This window comes from Ciconia boyciana, chromosome 16, assembly GCF_034638445.1.
Source record: "Ciconia boyciana chromosome 16, ASM3463844v1, whole genome shotgun sequence".
In the NCBI taxonomy this organism is placed as follows: Eukaryota; Metazoa; Chordata; class Aves; order Ciconiiformes; family Ciconiidae; genus Ciconia; species Ciconia boyciana.
The window spans coordinates 1,185,078-1,205,228 of NC_132949.1; the positions used below are offsets into that span (position 1 = coordinate 1,185,078).

General features: G+C 46.5%; 1 protein-coding gene across 5 annotated transcripts in view; it reads left to right on the plus strand.

The window, feature by feature from the left end:
- RPTOR (regulatory associated protein of MTOR complex 1) overlaps nt 1-20,151 on the plus strand; it is a 164,049-nt gene that overhangs the window by 126,283 nt on the left and 17,615 nt on the right. For 3 of the 5 annotated variants that reach the window (XM_072880878.1, XM_072880880.1, XM_072880882.1), the window contains 6 exons: nt 1,271-1,381; nt 9,944-10,049; nt 12,417-12,531; nt 13,036-13,160; nt 14,447-14,551; nt 18,650-18,697. In XM_072880878.1, the coding sequence (XP_072736979.1) occupies nt 1,271-1,381; nt 9,944-10,049; nt 12,417-12,531; nt 13,036-13,160; nt 14,447-14,551; nt 18,650-18,697 (610 nt within the window). The remainder of the gene's footprint in view (nt 1-1,270; nt 1,382-9,943; nt 10,050-12,416; nt 12,532-13,035; nt 13,161-14,446; nt 14,552-18,649; nt 18,698-20,151) is intronic. The other 2 variants (XM_072880879.1, XM_072880881.1) reach the window with 1 other exon arrangement.

Genomic DNA, 20,151 nt, shown 5'->3' on the forward strand with positions numbered 1-20,151 from the left:
TGGGAGGACCTCTGGGAGGAACGGCAGCGACTCCTCTTTTCGGCATGCAAGCAAGCCAACAGGGGTTTTGCGTACATTTTAGCATTCTAAAGACGGTCATCAGGTACCAGGCATTTTTCCATTTACAGAAGCGTGAAGGACTGATGTGGTGCCAAGTAGAGCAACCAGTCGGATTTTAGTATGCACAAAGGATTCTGAATGTCACCTTCAGATGAGTCATGTCGGATGAATATGGTTGAGTCCAAGCACACTTGGACATGCTTGTGGCCGTCACTTGAAGATGGAGACTATTACTTATCAGTGGTCAGTGTTCTTCAGGATTCAGGCATCTGGCGATAGTTCTGTGTCTACCTCTCCCTCTACTTCAGCGCATTTCCAGGATTTTTCTGGTGCTGGCTCCATGGATGGGAGGAAACTGTGAAGGCAGCAGGTGTGCTCTGCTGTCTGTGCTCATGCACAGAGCGTGAGGGGGGAGGACGTTGACCCTCCCTTTCTCTCTCCTGGTCCTGTAAAAAGGAAGGATTCTCCCATCTGAAGCGGTGAGGTGTGTGCATTGCAGTCCGCAGGACAGGAGGACGGCACAGCGTTCGGATGTTCTGACTACTGAGAAGTAACTGCTCTCTGCTTAAATTGGCATTTCTGCCTTTCTTTAATGAGCGATCTCACAGAAGCTACCGGAGGTGGAGAGTCCATTCTTCTGTGTGATTACGAAAAAAAAATGTTGAAGCCTTAGCAGGAACACCTTCACTTCTCATGGGGATGGCAGCACTAGCCTGGATCATATTTCTGAAAAAATGGATGAAATGTGGTTGAGCGGAGTGGTCTTTCCATTTTCTTTTTGGATGTCTTGTGCTTCGAAAGAGATACTCAATGCGTATATGCCTTGATCTGAAGCTGTGTCTGGCTGCGCTTTATCCTGAATCATCTTCACTGCTCCGCTGTCTCTCATGCCAGATGCTTGGGAGACGGTGAGAAAACTCATCCTGGGACTTCATTTTGATGATACACTGATGCTTCAGCCCTGATTCATACGGTAGCCTGATTATGTCTTGTGCTGTGCAGATGAGGGAATTTGCGCATTTCCAAAGAGTTAATGTGTAATGACAGTGATCTTAAAGCTAGATGTAAAAAACTTCATATCCTTGGCAATGTGTTTGAGTTTTTTTCTGCCCGGTGATGTGTTGAAGGCAATGTGGGTGTTACTGTGTATGCATCTTGCTCACGTGAATGGGAGGGACACGGGTTAACATCCTGTTCTCTTTCTGGACAGACTACTGACGATGCCGATGATACCGTTGGACACAAAAGTTTCATTTCGGCCACAGTGCAGACGGGGTTTTGTGACTGGAGCGCGAAGTATTTTGCTCAGCCAGTCATGAAGGTAATACTTCGTTATCTCTGTGCATGCTTGCTGAATCACGGCACCGCAGCTCTTGAAAAGCGCTGATGTCCTGAGCGCAGGCTAGGCGCTTTCTCTGTTCGTTTTGCCTTCCTTTCCCTTCAGTCTGGGGAGGGAAAGGAATGGACTTTACTTGCATCGTGCTGCTCTGGGGAGCTGCGTCACCACCGTACTTGTAAAGTAAGAGGGAAGAAATCATGAGAGGGAGGAGAAGAATTAGTGTCGGACGAGACAGTGGGGTATTACTAGGGAAAGAACCCAGAACAAAAGCCCTGCACCCCATGGGGCACGTTCAAGACAGAATGTCAAAATGAGGAGAGGTTCTGTAGTTGGTCCGGATCCACCAGTTTTGCGCACTTGCAGTTTGCATTGCAGAGTTATTTCATTGTAAGTGTTGTGCTTGTCTGTATATTTAAAATGTATTAAAGTAAAAATGAATTAATTTTTTATATTAAAAAGTGGAGTGAGGAAGGCCCTCTATTCCAGAAAGGGCTGCGAGAGGCTGGATAAGGAGAGGTGCTGTTTTCTTTCTGACATTCTAGCTGAATTTTCTGGCTGTCATGGTGCTAAAACAAGCAGGTAAATGGTGGAGGCTGCCGCCCTGAGTGAAGCCCACGTAATCCCCGTGGCAGCAGAGCGTACCCTCTGCTTGACTCTGTTCCCTAGTGTGACTTCTGAGCCGTGCTCTGCTTACGGGCACCCTGGGTAGACGCCTTTAACTTAGAAAGGAGAAAGTGATAGTGGCTGGACGTCCGCGTGACTGCCTGGGGGAAACTTTGGAAGCATCGTTGTTGTTCTTTAAAGTTTCAAAAAAAAAAAAAAAAGTTCTATTATGGCAAAGAGTGAGGGTGGTAATGGCAAATCTCCATTGAGATGTCTTTAGAAGTGAGTGTGTTCTGGTAACGAAGTTGGCTTTGTGTGAAGTGAGAGGTACACTGAGGCCTTGTTCTAGGAAAAAGAACCCCAGAGCTCTTAAGAGATGGGCAGAGATGGTCAGCGACTGGAAAGAGAAACTGTTAAATTCCCAGAATCTTTTAGCCAAAGATCAGGTTTCAATTTTAAGTATGAAATAAGAACAAGCAGTAAATCTCGCCTTATTATAAGCAAACACGGTAAGGCAAGCCTCCAGGTACCTTGGGAGTCAAGCAGCACAAACTGTAACGGAACTTGCAGGTTCATTTCTTGGAGGTATTGCAATTTCTGTGAATAATAATGCACAGTCTGTATTAATGCCATTACCTGAGCAACTCCACAACGGATGTTTATATGCAACCACTGATATTTAAATCTTAAAAATGAAGAAATTATACATTTTATGCACTCTCTTATTGAAGAATTGCCACTGAGCCATCCGTCACCGCTCCTTCCGCTCTTCAGGCATGTTAAATTGTTGGTGATGAGGTGAGGTAATTGCCCCCAAGTTTAAGGATATCAGAAAACTAGTTACATGGCAGCCAGTTTCTGTGTAGCTTTGATTTCTTTAGAGAATCACCAGGAGGAAAGACTAGATGGTGAAGTGATTGCCTGACACTTCCTCAGCTCCTAGTGAAATTAACTTTCTTCTGATATCATTAGCAGAATAATTCATTAGGACATTCGTCTGGCCTGTGGGGCTTGGTTGCTTGGTCAAGCTTTAAACCGGGGTTTTCTCTCATCAAGATGAGTTTCAGTGTCTTGATTCAAGTCCAGAAGAGAGCACAAGAGGAGGAGGAGGAGGATGTTTCATCTCTTAGTTCTTATTAAAAACATTTGTCTACTTTCTAAGGAAAGCTTTTCCCAGTGAAGAGGGGTGTCTTTATTAATAAAATAAATCATGGTAGACAGCCATTCAAAGGCAGGTTCAGTGTGTAGATGGGGGGCTGTGTGTGTGTGTGTATGGGTTTCATACTTCGTGTGCATAAAGTAAATTACTTTAGGGGAGGAAAGAAAAAATATGGAGCATTCCTGTACTAATTCATAGAAGCCAGGGAGGGGGAGTCATGGAAATTGAGGGCTCCCCTGCACCCCGGTGAGTCCCAGAGTGTTCAGTGTCTCACCGTGAGAATTAAGGTGCTGCAGACTTACCCCCCTGTGCGTACCACGTGTGCACTGGGCTGTCTCCTCAGCTTTTACTAGCATAGCAGGAGTAGTATCGTGTATGACAGCAACCGTTCTTTTAATAGTTTCCTAAGTGTTTTCATTTGGAAATACTCACTGACTGGGGTTGACTTTTCTGAGCACGGACTGTCTTCAACAACGATGTTTTAGGTAAAATTTGAGCAAGACAAAACTGTGTTTTCTAATAAAACAAGGAGAATTGATTTCCCCATTACTTCTGTAAAGCAGCTTTAAAAGGCCAAGCAGAGGGTTTCTGCAGAAAAACTTGCATGTTACGCTGTACTAACAGGGAATTATGTATCTTTGTAATTGGAGTGGGTGGTGCGCGTGCAAGGGACGGGGAGAAGTCCCTCTACGAGAACTTTCTTTGGTGTTTCTCGATTGCTGCTTGTGTAATCAGGCAGGACTGGCCGTCCAGAAACTCGGGTGTTGGCTGAGTTCCTGCAGAGCGCTCCTTTCCTGGAATCGCTGTTCCTGCAGCAACAAGCAACAAACAGCCCTGGCTGGTGGCTGCTGTCTTTTGGGAACTTCAGCCTCATGAAAAAGGCAAAGAGCAAAGTCTACCGAGTACTGATGGAGAAAGATGACACTGATGTTTAATTCCAATACTTCATTTGGAGGTGCAGCCTACCATCATAAACAGGGAAAGACAAGACAACTATTCCTGTAATGAATAAACATAAAATGACTGTGAGTGCATCTTAGTCATATTTAATTTATGAATTTAGTTTTGCTTCATAGACCTTGCTCTGAGAATGCTTTCAGTGGAAAGATTGAGGGATTAATTTCCAGTGTAAATCACTGGCTCAGTTTCAAGCCATCATACCGAATTTGATTTATCGATTATCTAATCAAATAAATGGAGAAAGAAAATACTGCATTGTGAATTCTCAGTGTGCCAGGAAAAACAGATACGTACCCTAGCTCTGATCTCTACAAAAGACTTTCCTCTTCCTGAAAACTCTTGTGGCAAAAGGCTGTTCTGCTAACCCCAGGCGGTCTTGGACTGAGAGGCACAGGAAAGCCTTGTTGCCAGCTGTCAGGAAGCCCTGAGTCAAGGAGAGCGGGAGCCAGCATCTGTTATTTCCAGGACTGGCAGAACATGCAGGCAGGAGCTGGTAAGGATCCTGGAAGGTGAGAATTACATAAGAAATCCTTCCTGATAAATCCCTGCCTTAACTTCAGCACTGTGTCTTGGCTGTTGTTCAAAGTCCTGGTAGAGAAGTGAGCCTTCCGTGCAATTGCTGCAGTAACGTTAACCAGGGAAAAACTGTATTTACTACTGGAGCCGTCTGCTGAATCTTCCCTGCTCCCCTCCAAACGCTGACTTCCATGTCGAGAGGGAGAGACAAAGTGTTAAAGGAGGAAAACTTCGTTGGCTTTCAAATGACACTGCTTAGTGGGAGGTTTCAGAATCGTAATTGGTTTCTGTCTGAGTGGAGGCTCAGAGATGCTAGGAATCGGTGGCCTGTCGTGATCCTCTTCATGCAGCACTGTTTGTGACTCCCACGTACCTCCGGGAGCTCTGCTTGGAGGAGAGCTGAGCAACAGCCAAAACCGGGCTGCTGTTTACTAAAATGACTTTCTGATGCTTAAATGGGAGCTGGCTGGGCAGGAGACAAAGACATGAATGATGAGCCTAAATAGTTAGTTTTTTGAATAATAATTTCTGGTTTTCCAGCCAGCAGCAGCTGGGCTAGAGGTCACGGCTCTCTGCTACGCACCCGTCCTGACGTACTCCCGTGCTTGTTGGTCGGCAGAATTTCCCTCGTGATACGTTCTGTGGGGTTCATATTTTCATAGATTATTGCACCTCCTGACAAGATCGTCCATACAGCTCTGTTCCGCAGGCGGATGGGCATGGGAGGAAAGGATTGTATTTTTCCTGCATGCTCTGCCTCTTTCTGTTCAGTCAGTCAAAACCTTGCCTGTTTAGCAAGGGTACGCTAATTGCCTGTGTCATGCTTAACTGAACTAGTATAGAGCATCTCTGCTAGTTTACGCTTATTTGTAACACTTTTTAAGGATAAGTTGAGTTCGACAGAGTTTATTTCGTTAAGGGTATTGTACATTTACTCTCTGATAACACTTTGGAAGGACCCACAGAGATTTTTCTGCATTATTCTTGCCGTTCTTCTCTCAAAGCTCCGTGACCTTCCTACAGTATCGCAGAATCGTGCCAGGTTTTTCTATGCCAGCTCAGGCCCTGTTACTTTCTCTTTTTAACTTGCCTGTTCACCAAATTCCAACCAGCATCGATCAGCTTAATGATGACACTGGGACTGGTGAGACCCAGAGTCTGGATCAGAAGTGGAGCCACCTGAAGTAAGTATCTAGCGCTCAGCGAGTATATTTTGGGCATTTTCAGCTGTGATCCCAGCTGGACCTGGGGGAAGCTCTTGGACACACACAGATCCTAGCGGAAGCATCTTTGCAGGAACCTCCCTTACCAATTCCAAGGTGATGACATCCCCCGTCTGCAGAGCCTTTGGCACAGAGAATATGGTTGGTTGAGTCAACTGTACCAAAGCCAAGACTTTAACATATGCCCTTAGTGTTCTCCTACTGCAAGGAGCTGGATTGCATCGATGGATATAACTCCTTCTCAACATAGCGATCCTCTGGGCGAGCGTCTGGGACTCCCCTTCGCTCATGTCTTCAGAGGAAGACGAGGAAGACAAAGATGGCAAACAGATGATTGTGGAAGCAGAGGCCGCCCTAGAGCATATGTGCATTGCAGGTGCTGCAGGAAGATGCTCGGGCACCCAAAGCAGAACAGGCCAGGTAAAGACATCATCTGTTCTTGGCTGTTCTGGGGGAGGAAGGGCTTTTGCTGGGGATGGTGTCCGGCTTTCAGGTTTGTCACGTTCAAGCAGCACACCAGCAGTGCAGATGCAAACAGGAGAACTGAAACAAAAAGCGACTGATTAGATAGGATTCCATGCAGGAAAATGGAGGCAGGGCCCTTCTCTCCCCTCATCAGTTGATGCCTTACTCGTGCAATGGATCTCAGTAACGTGCTGGGGATCTGAGGTAGTGAAATAATCTCTCCCTAATGTTTTCCTGGTATATCTAGAGAGTCAGCTTTGACTGCTGCCCTGCCCTGGGGTTCAGGGTACCTGCGGGAGGGAGCTGTGTGCAGTAGCAGAGACAGGGTATGTTTGGTTTCTATGAAAAACACTTTTGCTGACCTGGCATAGCACAGATCACTGTTATATCACCCAGCACAAGTGTTGTCTCCAGAACGGTCAAAGCAATCAGAGATCACATCTAACAAGACATAGAAGGATTTTGTCATTGTCAATTCTGTCCAGACAGCAGAGAGGAAAGCCTTAAGTAGCAGGCAGTAAAGATGCCTTTACTCTCTACCTAAGGAAATGATAATAACCATTTTCATTCCTTTTTTTAAGGACCTGCAGATAAATGCAGGACTCAAGGATGCAGCAGAATGCTACAGTTGAAAGGACAGTAAACGTGCTCCAGAGACCGTGCAAAAAGAAGATGAGGTTTCAATGAGGAGAAGGGACGTGCAGTGGGTGTGTGAATACCCTCGGGGTGGAGCTGGCCCTGCCTGCAGGCAGCCTCGAAAGGAGGAGGTGCAGGAACCAGCACGGGTGGACAGAGACAAGCACCTGCATCCTCCACACCTCGGAAAGCGCGCTGCAGCAGCCCGCTCTCTGTGAGCACAGTTCCCATCAGAGAGCTTGGCCTGCACGCTGCAGCCTCTCGGGGATGTCCGCCGATGGGTCAGTGGTACCGTGCAAGCAGCGCATGGTTGCACACCGTTTTGAAAGGATCTGTATGGGCGTTTTCAAAAATAAATGCTTTGGCGTTGTTGGGGAGGAGGAGTTGTACTCTTTTTACAATAAAATCTTGCACTCTGGCTGCGTTCATCGTGCAGGTCTTCACATGCATTTCTGAAAGGATCTCAGGTGCGTGTGGGCTTTGGGTTGTTAGTGGTTGGACCTCTGATGGTAGGACATTTGGCGGTTTATTGTCTCCAAAGCAATCAATATACACAGTTTCAACCTAACAAGCGGTATTGGAGATTTCTCACAAGCCAGCCTGCCAGAACTTCCCCAGAGACTTGTCATCCCATCGGTGACAAGCTATAGGTGGTGCTGGCCATACTTCTGTCTTGGTTTCTTGCTCAGTCCCTTTTGCCGTCTGCTCCTCCGCTTGCAGGTGGTATGCAGGACACACCAGGCAAGTGGGGGTTTGAATGGAAAGACCAGTTCTGCCACCCAAACCCATTCACTGCTGTTCAGCAGTGGCCAAGGCAGAAGCCGTCCCAGCGAGCTTGAGAGGAGGGGCAGTCACTGCGTGGCATGGGTGGAGGGGTGTTTGCTGGTCTCGATGAGCTTGGTGGGACTGCACTGGCCCGCGTACATGCCGTTTTGCATCGCTGTTCCTCTTGACTGGCAGCCTGCACGCTGCCTCCCTCTTGCCAGAGTATTTCACCCTACAGTCACTTGCCCTAAGCGTACTTCCAGCCGTGTCGGGGGCTTGTCTTGCCACGTGTGGTCTAGTGATGCTGTAGTGTCTAGGGACCGTACCCTGAGAGATCTCGTTATAGGAAGAATCTTTATTACCGGTATCAGATGATAAAAACAACTGCCTGCTCAGCCTCCTTGGAAGAGTTGTTATTTTTCTTCAGACCTGAAAAAGCCCAGCAGCTCCTTTAATCTGATATTCTTTTATCTGCTGGAATGAAGAGTGCTTTGCTCAACTGCATAACCGTGTATTTCTTGGTCCTAAACTGTAAAAGCTGCTGAGTGCCTGTAGGAGAACTTACCATTCTGCTTGTTCCCTTCTCTTCCCCTGGCCTTTTAGGTCTTACTTTAATTTATTCCCAGAGAAGCTGGATTTTCATTAAGGTGTAGGTGTAATCTCTCTGCTCTCAAATCTCCTTTGATGTATTTTATCTTAGGTTTGTTTATTGCTTTACATTATTGGTCATTTGTCATTGCCTTTGTAATAGATGTTGTATTCTTGAAAAATTGAAATACTAGTGCTTTTTTTTTTTTTTTGCCGGGAGGAAAGGTGGAGGGCAAGTTTCTTATTTTTTATTTATTTTGAAGAAGCAGAAATTCAGCTTAGTAATAGTTGTTTTCCAAGGTATAGTGCATTTTCAAGACAGTATATGTAATAGTGACAGACAATTTAAGTACTTTCTCATTCAGGGAAAAAAGTGCATTTGTGGGAAATGGGGAAGGAGCGAAAGGACTTTATCTTTTATGTCTCCTTTCTCCAAGACTTACTCCTTTGGGAACAGCCATCGTTTTGTTCATCAAAAGAAGCTGGATTAGAGTCCTGTACTGCAGCTCCTTAACTGATCCAAGGATGTTTCTAGAGCAGTCTAGTCTTGGATAATTTTTTTAAGCAGTAAATAAAAGACACATCATATGTAATTCCTGCAGTAGTTTTGGGGATGAGACCATATGAGTTTGTTCCTTTTGATCCTGTACTTTGACTAAGGGTACGAATACCCGTGATCTCTGCCAGTGAGGAGCAGCACCTTGACTTACCAAATCCCTGGCAGGAGCTGCCGGTAGCGCTGGTGCAGAATCCCGAACTGGCCTTCTGGCCAGAGGACAGATTTTGCAGGAAAACCATGGCAGTGTGCCGAAGCCTGGAGCTCTGGGGTGTGAATAAATATAATAAAGTAGGTAGAGTGGCTGTATACTGCTCCAGGGCCTCTCTCCAATTTCAGGTGGAACTTTGTGTGTAATCAAACCAAGATGACACGGGGACATCATTTTCTTGCAACCAATTCTGGTATGGGAAAGTAAAACAGTTGCCATTACTAGTAAATGTGATGTTGGTAACTTCAGCATCTCAGGGATTCGAAAATATCGTAATGCCTTTTTTGGCCTGCAGTCATCTTTTAGCAATGAAAGAAAGATTTTAATGTGTTCTGAGCTTTCTCTCTGTATCAAAGCTGTGCTCTCTCTTTAATCTCAGGATTGCTACATGATGCTTTCCAGCTGAAAAGTGTTAGGCAGAGTAATCTGTATTGCACTGAAATTGGGCTCGCGTTGTTTAGGAAGGGACGGGGTTAGCTGTGTGTGCAGTAGAAAGAGGTTCCTACCAGCCCGTCGCGTGTGCTGCAGCGATGGGTGGTTTGAATGTGCATGGCTCTTCAGAAACCCCACGTCATCCGCTTTGGAGAAGTGCCTACAACTTAGACAAAACAAAATACAGGACAGCAAAAGGAAAGGGGAAGAGATGAGAGAGAATGGGGAAGATTTAGATCAGAAAGATGCTAAAGTATTTAATAACGTAAGGTCCCATGAGCTCCTCCGTTTACTGCCGCTGAAGCTGGGGACCCTAAAGAATTTATGGCTTAGTATGACATGCATGTGTGAGTGTGTGTTGCAAAGGTAATTCACAGAGTTTTGATGGTTACTGTTGTTTTGTATTGTGAATATGCTGATGTACTGAAAGATCCCAGAAGAGCATGACTTGGAGAGCCAGATTCGCAAGGAGAGAGAGTGGCGGTTTCTGCGCAATGCTCGTGTCAGGAAGCAAGCCCAGAAGATCATCCAGAAGGGTGAGTGATTTCCCTCTTGCCCACGCTGCAGGCAGCTTCCTTGAGCTCCGAGCACTGCGCTTAGTCAGGATGCTGAACTGCAAAACCCCAATTAATAATGACCCCATGCCGACCCGCAAACTTGAAAGGGGCCTGTGCTCCCTACCGCGTGCAGGCGAGGCGATGCTGCGGTAGGGTGTTTCGCTAATAGTCGCTCACCTTTCCGTTCTCAGCTGCTGGTTTTGTTCGCCAGATCGGGGGGGTGACCACTTTAGATGTCAAATGTCTGCCTTCCCCTTTGAAAACTTAACTACAGTGCTATCTTAGAAAATTACATGGTCGATCACAAGTGGAGTGCTCAGCCGGAGCGTAGCACCAGGCTGGCTAACCTGTCGAGCCCCGCACGGGGGTGGAGGAGCCTAAGAGTAATGACTTCTTTGAAGGAGGAGAGAGCTTGCCACGAGAGCAGGCTTCCCCACTTACAAGAATTGACAGAGCATCCGATTTTCAATGCAAGTGTTGGCTCCCAAGCCCGCTCGGCTGACGGGCAGCAGCGGAGCTCTTCAGCCGTGTACCCGATCGCAGCCAGCACCTCCACAAGAGCCAGAGCAGTCGGCATGAAATCGATAATTCAGAGGCCCTTAACAGATGGTATTGATTTACCATTTGGGCTTTTCCTCCCTGTCCTGAAAGTTTGGATGGATACTGTATGTTAAGTTTTTAAAGGGATAGAAGGCAGAATAGTGTAGGATAAACTTCAGAGCTGCAGTCTGGCTAAGAAGGCTCAGGCAGTGTTTAACGTGCGTCAGACGCTGTTTGGACGGCCGCTCATGGCAAACCAGCCCTGCCGAGCTGCTGGATGGGTCCTCCGGATGCTCAGAAGACATCTCAGCCATGTCTTTCACGTTCCCTGCTCTGCTGAACTCTGTAAATGATTGCTTACTCCTTACATCCCATTATATTTTTAATACTTGTATGTATGGCTTTATGTGTGCTTACACGTTTCCCTCTAACGTGCCTCAGGTTCGTGTTTCGTTAGCGCGTACTCTCCAAAAAGCTGCTATTGCAGCTTTTATTTATGACTCTTTATGCCTCTACGAGGCAGCGGTTGGGCTAGAATTCTTATAGCGCAGGAATTTATTTGAATACAGTAGAACCCAATGAAGTGCCCTCAGGAATTTGCATACTTACGTTATTCCTGCTCGCGTGCCTTGAACAGGAGAGGCTGGGGAGCGGCATTTGTGGGAGCTCTTCTCACGGCATCCTCCCGGCAGCATTCCCAGGGGCAGAGCCCTACGCGTGGGGGCTGTTCCTCTCCTGGGCTGCTCGCTGAGGCACACGGAGTGGGAAATAATAATTTGCTGAATGAAGAACTGCCCAAGGCTCAGCCTCCTGCGTGTACCTCATTGTCTGGAGGTTTGCTGGGCTCGAGTCAGTACAATGGGTAGCTTAATGTCATGAAACTGCAGAGTATCATAAACCAGAGTAATATAGAAATGAAACTGGAGCCCAGGAGATGGCTTGGGAGATCTTTTTGAATACAAAGAAGGGGATTTTTCATGCTTGCCTGAAGTTAAATCTTTTTCTAAACAGTGTTCATATTTGGTTGCTTGACCTGAGCGCCTAAAATGCCAGTATTCATTAAAAAAAATGAAAATCTGAAATATTAAGAAGAATTAAAATAGACTTGCAATCTTTTAATGAAAATCAGATTAAATGGATGCATTCTAAAGCAAACTAGAACTGAGTAAATGTCTCTTGGGCTTATGTTTTGTATGATGTATTCATATTGTGCCAAAAAATTGCAGTGTCAGGGGTACCAAAACTGTTTGTGAATAGCAAACTGTTCTAAAGAAAAGATGGGAGAGGTCTTTAACCATCATTTTAATGTCTCTGTGGAAAATGTATTTTTTCATTTGCAAATTAACCTAAAATTTAAAAGAACTGAACTGGAAAGTTAAATAAATAATCCACAAACTGAAAAGAAATACTGTATTTTAAGTTGAAAAAAAGTGTTTTCATTTTTTTATTTTGAAAAAATGTTAATTTTTCTGTCAAACCAGTATTTCTCTGGGCTTGGTAGTGCTTGCTTGCTGTGTTCTCTTCAGTTACCAGAGTAAAGGGCCCCCTGATTTGTCCCCACGATGTTTAGTTTGTACCTTAAGACGCGAGACAGTCGGCATGGAGGAGTCGGGGCTGTCGGGTAACTGGGATCTGAGAAGGTTCTTGAAGGAGGGAAGTGTTGAGGGGTCTGTTGGTGAGAACTGGGAGGGGAGGAGGAGGAGAGTGGTGGCACGTGGCGCTGGGAAGCTGGGGGGGTCCAAGCCCCGTCCCTTGGGCGGGACGTTCCCGGGCACTGAGCCGCGGCTGCCTCCTGTCCGCCCGCAGGGATCTCCCGGCTAGATGATCAGATCTTCCTCAACAGGAACCCAGGTGTCCCCTCCGTGGTGAAGTTCCACCCGTTCACGCCCTGCATCGCCGTAGCCGACAAAGACAGCATCTGGTAAGAGTTTCCCTGGGTCTCTAGAGCGCTTGCTGCCCTGCCGCCGTGGAGCACGTGCGGATGGGTTCAGGGCGGCACGTCAAAGAGCGTGTATGGATTATTGCGGGGTAGCGCTGCCATGTGTTGTTCCTTTTCTTTTCCCCGCTCCCCTCCGTGGCCATCCTTCCCTCTTTCAAGCAGGGAGAGGGGGCAGAGTCCTCCCAGAGTTCAGTGCCAGAGTTGTAAGCATTGCACTGAGTCCTTTTCTACCGGAGGTGCTGAGTTAGAGGGCTGCAAGTGAATCCTGAGAGATTTATAATAGTTACTTACAATTGGGCTTTTATCCTATTTATTTCGCAGAAGGTTGACATATGTTATTAATAAAATTATGCTGAACACCAAAGGAGAAAAACAAATTGAATTGGTATCCAATGTATATAATTTTTAGTTTTGCTGTGATGAGTAGATCTCTTTACAGCTTGCACAAAGAACCAAGAACTGACTTGATATTTTTTCCTCCCCCAGTTTTTGGGACTGGGAGAAAGGGGAAAAGCTGGACTATTTCCACAACGGCAACCCTCGATACACCAGGATCACAGCAATGGAGTACCTGAATGGACAGGACTGCTCCTTGCTGCTGACTGCCACAGGTAAATAACAAATTTTCCCATGTATGAGGGCAGGACTGGGGGACCTTTACAGAATTCAAGTCCACGTGAGCTGTTCTGGACCTCTTGCTCTCCCCTCTATGAATCTGGACCAAGCTGACCCTTCCCCTCCCCTGTGGCTGGCCTGCCTGGTCTCAGCTGAGGAGGCATTTCCAGGATCAAACCTGAAAGTTGTTTCTGGCACTACTGAAATCTCTTAACTGCTTAAGTAGGTGCTGCAAAGGTTTTCAGGTGACTAACAAAGCAAACACTTGCTGAAACCACTTCCAATCACAGCTTTATTTGTTACACCATTCTGAGTCTTCATCTATCATTGCAAGTTCATGGTAACCTCCTCCTATACAATACCTCGGGCAACGTGATTTTAGTTGGTTAAAAGCTGCTGTCCAGAGCTGAAAAGGAAATCGTGCTGCAACCAAAGTGTGAGAAATCAAACTCTTTTACTTGTGCTGTTTTAAGTCTAGAGCAGGCAGAGCTTATTTTAAGCATTAAACTTCTCAAATAGTTCTGAGTTTCTCTCTAGTCCGTGTATCTCACCCAGGGGAAACGGTTCCCTAGAATGCCCTGTTGCATCACGTAAGGTAGCATGAAGAGCTCTTTCCCATTCATTGGTCTGTAAAGCTGTGAGTAAGATCTGCTTCTCTCCCAAGGAACCATTCTAAACCTGTCAGTCTAAGTGTTTTCAATAGCTTTTCAAACTTCATGCTGAAATGTACAGGTTGGGTATAATTAAGAGAGGTGGAAGAGGAGCTGAGAGGGCCTTTAGGACATTTTCCTTTCAATTTATTGATTCTCAGCACAAAAGTTTCACAGATGGGGAACAAATTGAAAAAATACACAATGTTCTTGAAAGATTTGCTGCTGATGGGCTGGGCTTTGATTCAGCTTCTTCTGTGGGGTTGTATTTTGTATTTAGTAGGGTACTTTTGTGGCTCTCAGCACCAATAGCAAGGATGACAGAGACAAATCCTGGAGAAAATGAATGGGTCAAAGAAATGGAACGACATCTAATGTCAGGTGGTATTCAAGGGAAGGAGAAAAGCTCTTCCGGAACAGTTCCCAGTAGAACAATGCTTTGGGTTTCATGGATGTAAGATTAGAGAGGAAAAACAACTCTGATAAAAAGGATTAAGTTCAAGTGACGCACTCAGTTTGGGAGTTTGTATGACTACAGTTCCGCTCCTCTTCTTCCTTTGTTGTGCACAAGTAATTATGAATTGCATCAGCAGTGACGTTGCATGGCGTTCTCTTTTTCTGTGCTCCCCAAGATGATGGTGCCATCAGAGTGTGGAAGAACTTTGCAGACCTGGAAAAGAACCCAGAGATGGTAACTGCCTGGCAGGGGCTCTCAGACATGCTGCCAACTACACGAGGTGGGTTCCTACTAAGTTTTGTTGGGGGGCAGGGGGTAAAAATAATTTGCGATGGTAAGGTTTTTTTCTAGGGATGGGGAGAATAAAATGGGTTTCTCAACTTCAGCCATCGGTAACACCCTTGTTCAACAGTCTCTGCCTTCTGGAATGGCCTTTTGCCAGGCCGTGGTGAGGAATTACTGTTCCAGTTCTCACAAAACAAACCAACAAAACCAAAAGCCCAACACAGCAACCTCACACACGCACTGAAGAACAACCAGAGCAGCCTCTGGCTGGGGAGCAGAAGGGTACAAAGTCCTTGTCCTTTACAAGCTTCACAGCAGCCGTCTTGCCCAAGCGTTCCTCTTAACTGTGTTCCTAAGGAGAGAACTGTAGAACAACGGTGGAACTGGGCGCTGCCCTGCTCCGTGCTCCGTGAGGCAGGAGGTTTTTCTTCCCCTTTGGGTGGGAGGTAGCTCACGTATTGCCTCTTTCCTCCTAATGGACTGCTCAGCCTTTGCACAGCTTTGCATGTTGCACCTGTGACCTCCTTTAGCCTGAGCTCAAATTTTGGCAATTATTCTTCACTGTTTATTGTGGGTCAGGAGGTGGCAAGAGAATATGCAATCTAAATCTGACGCGTGCAGAAGGACAGCACAGTTAGACATTGACCTGCTTTGAGTGTTAGAAAAGTTGGATAGAAAAAGATTTAAAAAGGAGCACTGGCATCCAGCCATACCCAGGATGAAGCCAGAACACCGTTTTGAGTAACCCTGAAGTCTGTTTTAGGACATTAAAGGAGGTGGACGTTTCGTCCTTCCGAGACCTGGTGATATAGTAACGCTCTAATGGTGCTTCTCTGCCACTTAAATATTTTTAATCAAGGCTACAAGTTTTTCTAAATGTGCGGTAGTTCAATCAGCACTTGTGGGATTGATGCAGGAATTGCTGGGTGAGGCTCTCTGGCTTGTGCTGTGCAGGAGGTCAGATGAGATGACCGTCATAATTCATCCTGACCTTAAAATCTGACAGTTCTCATTTCTGAGCTTATGTGGTTCATCACAGGAGCCTGACACTGCTCTTTTAGCTATTCATTGGATTTTACTAGTGCTGCCTTGTTGAGCTCGTATCTGCTATGTTTTCTTTAACACCTCACGGTTCGTCTCTGGTGTTTTAGGAAGGAGGAACTGTATTTGAGGTCACTTTAGGCTCTGTGCCTCGCTGTGGTATGTGCACAAAACTGATTATAAGCTGCTGGAAGTTTGCAGCATACTGTGAAAATTGCCATGGTCCAAACCTGCTCTTTGCAGAGATGTCAATAAAAGCAGGAGGAAAACAGTGGTAATGCACCAAGTGGCGAAAGGCCTGGATCTCCTTAGGCGGAGAGGAAAGTGTCCGGTAGTCATCTCAAGTTGCCCTTTGTAGTGCCATTCGGTTGGTTTCTACTTCTTTCTTGTCAACACCAGCTTTCCTGAAGGATGTTGGTTAATGTTTACCGTCCCTGGATTCAGGAACTTGCTTCACTGGTGCTGGTAACGGACTCACCCAAACAACGGGGAATTCCCCCAGACCGCTCTGATCATCGGCTTCTTGCTGCATCATCAGTCGTGTTCAGGGAGGACGCTGACGACTGTTGACTGAACTCCTTCAGGCTCATCCCGTTCTCCTGCCTTACTTTCTACGTGCACCTTACCAAGGCATAGCATTTGCTGATTGTACCTTGCTCTCTACAGGCCTTTAATACAGCAGAAAGCATTGGTAGCATCGATGTTTGACATTGCAAAATAGATTAAGAGCTGAGGCAAGAGCTGATTTAGCTATAAGAGTTGAATGGTTACGCTTGCCAAAACAGGAGTGTTGACACTTAAGTCTGTTCTCTTTAAGATCTGTTTTTTTCCCCTTTTCTTTCCTGCATAGTCTTAGGAAGTCTGGGTCCTGTTTTCTTTCCCTTTCACCTTTGGAGCCATAGAATTAGGTTCGGAAGAAGAGAAGGACAGATTTCTTTGTGGAGAGAGAAATAAACATAGTCACTTCAAAAGAGCTATGTGGATCAAGTCCCCTTGGAAAATGAGACTCTTGAACAGTTCTTTTGCTGCTCAGACCATAGTTGTGGTCCAGCACTGGCTCGTAAAGCTGAAGATGGATCTTTGAAGCTGCAGAGCTCAGGAGTTTTACTGGAGTTTGTTTGCTCCTACTATTGATTTCCTTCTCTCCTCTCCCACCCTTTTCCCCTGTGCCATACTCATTTCTGAATTTAATAGCTTTCTTGACAGCAACCAGAATACTGACTTTTCTAGGCAGTTTTCCCACTTATAAAAGCAGAGATAAATATGTAATATCTGAATACATCCTTTGGAAGCTTGAAAAGCATCCTCGGGTTGTCCGAGCAGTGGGAGGTCAACAATAACATGCTCAGGGGCTGCCTGAGAGGGGGGAGCAGACCAGAGGGAGGCACAGAACTTAAACTTTTACGCTCTGCAGAGGACTTGTTTGTGGTGTGCAGCCCGAGGTAAGAGAAACGAGCTGGTGCAGCCAAGTTAGTGTGTTAAACCTGGCCCCAGTTCATTGCACTTAATAGTTGACTTGAGACTCAGGGGAGGTGAGTCTTAATTTAAACACTGGCAAACTGCTGTGTGGGCACCCTCTTTTTTTCTGTATAAGATTTTTTTTTTTATTTTGATCTTGTTTAAATCTGCACTCATGATGCACCAGGAAAGTCTCTCTAGGTCAAAATCAGGGTGTTTAAAGCAGCGTTGGTACCAGGTGCTCTAGCATAAGGCAGTGACTGGGAATCTCCAGCATGAGAGATGGAGGGAGCTGAGAAAAAGCAAAACGCCTGTTGTTAATAGCCTGGCGTTTCAAAAGATGTAGGAAAAACCAAGCATTTTCTAGCGAGCAGCGTAGGAAGAACATAAATCTGACGTGCTCCGAAGCTGTAATTTCACAGCAGGAGACTTAGGGAATTCTGGCAATGTCTATAGAAACGGGTGTTTGAAGGCTGCCGTTGGGTGAGCGGTGCGAGCTCGCGGAGCAGCACAGAGACCCATCGCCTGGTGTCTGCGCAAGAGCTCGGTTTGGAGCCGCTCTGGATGTGCGCTGCGGGGCAGGCTGGCTCGCCCAGCTCTCGGGCTGGCTCTTACAAGAAGTGGCCATGCTCGTGCTTCTGAGCAAAACTGCCGTGTTTTGTATTGTCTCTTTGTGACAAAGGGAAACAAGCCACGATCCTCTGGTCAGAATGGCTTTGTCCTTTAAAGCATTACAGTTCTGGAATTCGGAAAAAATACAGAAGCGTAACCAGCTACATCACAGTGACCAGACGCCGTCTGCTCAGCTGTTCCCTCCCCAGCTCCTCGGGTGCTGTCGCAGATGCCTGCGTTGTTTTCCCTTCTCCAGTTCAGCAAAGAGAACCAGTATATCACTTCTACAGGGGTGCCAGGGGAGGACCGAAGGGCTCAGCCCGGTCTCTTCCCGAATACCTGGAGCTCCCTGTACAAGATTTTCCAGGCTGGTCCCAAGGTGCCTCTCACTTCCCTGTTCCCTGCCGCGCCGCAGTGCTCTCTGATTGCCTAATGGCTAGAAACTAGTCTGTGTCTGGGGCTAGCTTAAGGGTTGTTTAAATGGAGCACCCATGAGTTGTTTGCACTCTGGGCGTGCTGGTCAGCTATCCCCTGAAGCACGGGGCAGAGGAGTCCCCGGGACAGCGGCACTCGCTGCGGGGAGCCCAGACCTTCCATGGCAGAAGCCTTGTGTTCTGTGCTTGAGTTATTTGGATTTCTGTCTGTCGCTTCCTGATGCATTTTACTTCAGAACAGGGACCAGATCATGCAAAGGATAGTCTCCTTGTTCAAGAAGAAATGTCAAATCTGTGCTGTCAGCCAGCCAGAATACTCACTTCCCACGTGACAAGCGCCACCGTTGATGGTTTCCCAGGGAATGCTGTGACTGAACTAGTGCCTGCTCTCTGGATGGAGGCATGTGCTGCTCTCGGTGCTTCTGCTTCTCTTTTATGTTCTTTCCTTTAATTTGAGTTGCTTTTCTAATCCTTTTTTAAGATTTATTTTTGCTCTGGCTGACCAACTTACCCTTAGCATCAACCCCTTAATCCCTGTCTTCTCACAGGTCTGGCCCGAAGGGTTTCAATCTATCTTGACAGAAGTAAACAGGGAGGTGAGTGCTTTCTTTCCTGTTACCTACGATCAGCTGGGGTGGGAAGGACCTCCTCGTCTGGCTTCGGGTTGGTTGACTGGTTGGTTGGTTGGTGGTTTTGGCATTGTTTGAATGACTGCTGGGTCCTTGTGGTTCCTGGAAAGCTTTGCTGCTTCTACCTCTCCCATTCCTTGCCTCGTGTCTGTGTCCGTAACAGCGGTGAGAAACGCAGGGAGGGTGTCTGTGCTCTCTAGGTGAGCGTAGCCAGCCGCTGGGAAGCGGGCACCTTCATGCCATACTCAGCTTTCTGCAGTGAGCCGAGGTTTGGGTGGGATGTACAAGACTCGCTTTCCAGGAAAATTTCAAAGCATCCTTGGACAAAAGGGTTTGAATGACAGGTTCCAAACATGAACCACCGTTAAGCTAATGGGGATTTTACTGGGGTTTGTTTGTAATACACTTTTGCTATAAGGACCATGTGAAAAGGAGAAGCTGATGAATCTTTCCCAGGTGGCTTAGAATAGTGGACTTCTGGCAAGGATATGCCTAATAAATTTTACAAATTCTGTTCTTTCACGTGGAAGGAAGGTAAACGAACTCCCCAGCCTCCATCTGTAGAAGCTGGGACTGTTCGGTGCCTGCTCTGGAGCCTGGCCCCCTCCTCTGCTGCCGAGGTCTTCGGGGAGACAGATGGCTAACGTGTCAGGGCATCTTTCTGTGTATGCACGTCCATGAACGCTAATGTTGACATAGTCATCTTGGGTTATTCATCCATTATTAATATTTGCTGAGTGATAAAAACTCAAAAACCCACTGGCAAACGGAAAGGCTAAAATTAGCGAGACTTGGCTGCAGGGATTCCCCGCTCAGTACACCGGGCATCCGAACAGTTTAAGGAAATACCAGCCACTCCCTCGCTGGATCAATACTGCTGATGCCAAGCAATCGCACTCTGTCCCAAGCACACAAATAATTGTGAATCAATAAAAATCATTCACCAGCATTTTCCGGCCAGGCGTTCTCCTAGTGAAAAATGCAGCAAAAGGATTCCTCCTCTCCCACTGAAGAAGTCTTGAAAATGTATGAGATTAGCTCTTTGCTTGACAGAAAAATACATCAGCAATATTTAGATAAAATGTACTAGTTTTGTCACTAAAGCACAGAAAATCTGTTCTCATTGCATAGGCTTCTGTGAGGAATTTTTACCGAGAAAAAGGTGGGTGCTGGTTTTAGGCAGGAATCCCTGGGCACTGCTGTATTGCAGATCAGCGTTAAGTTAGAGAGAAGGACCAATGGCTTAATGGTCTAGGTCGTATCAGGCCACTGCGCAAGTCCTCCCAGGAATCCCTAAAGTTCGTGTGAGCATGGAGCAAAGTCTGCAGCCGCACGTTCGGCATCGTGAAGGCAGCTGAGCTAGCGGGCGTCTCGAGATGCATTAGTGTGACCCTCTGCCCAGGCTGCTTCACCTCCTGCTC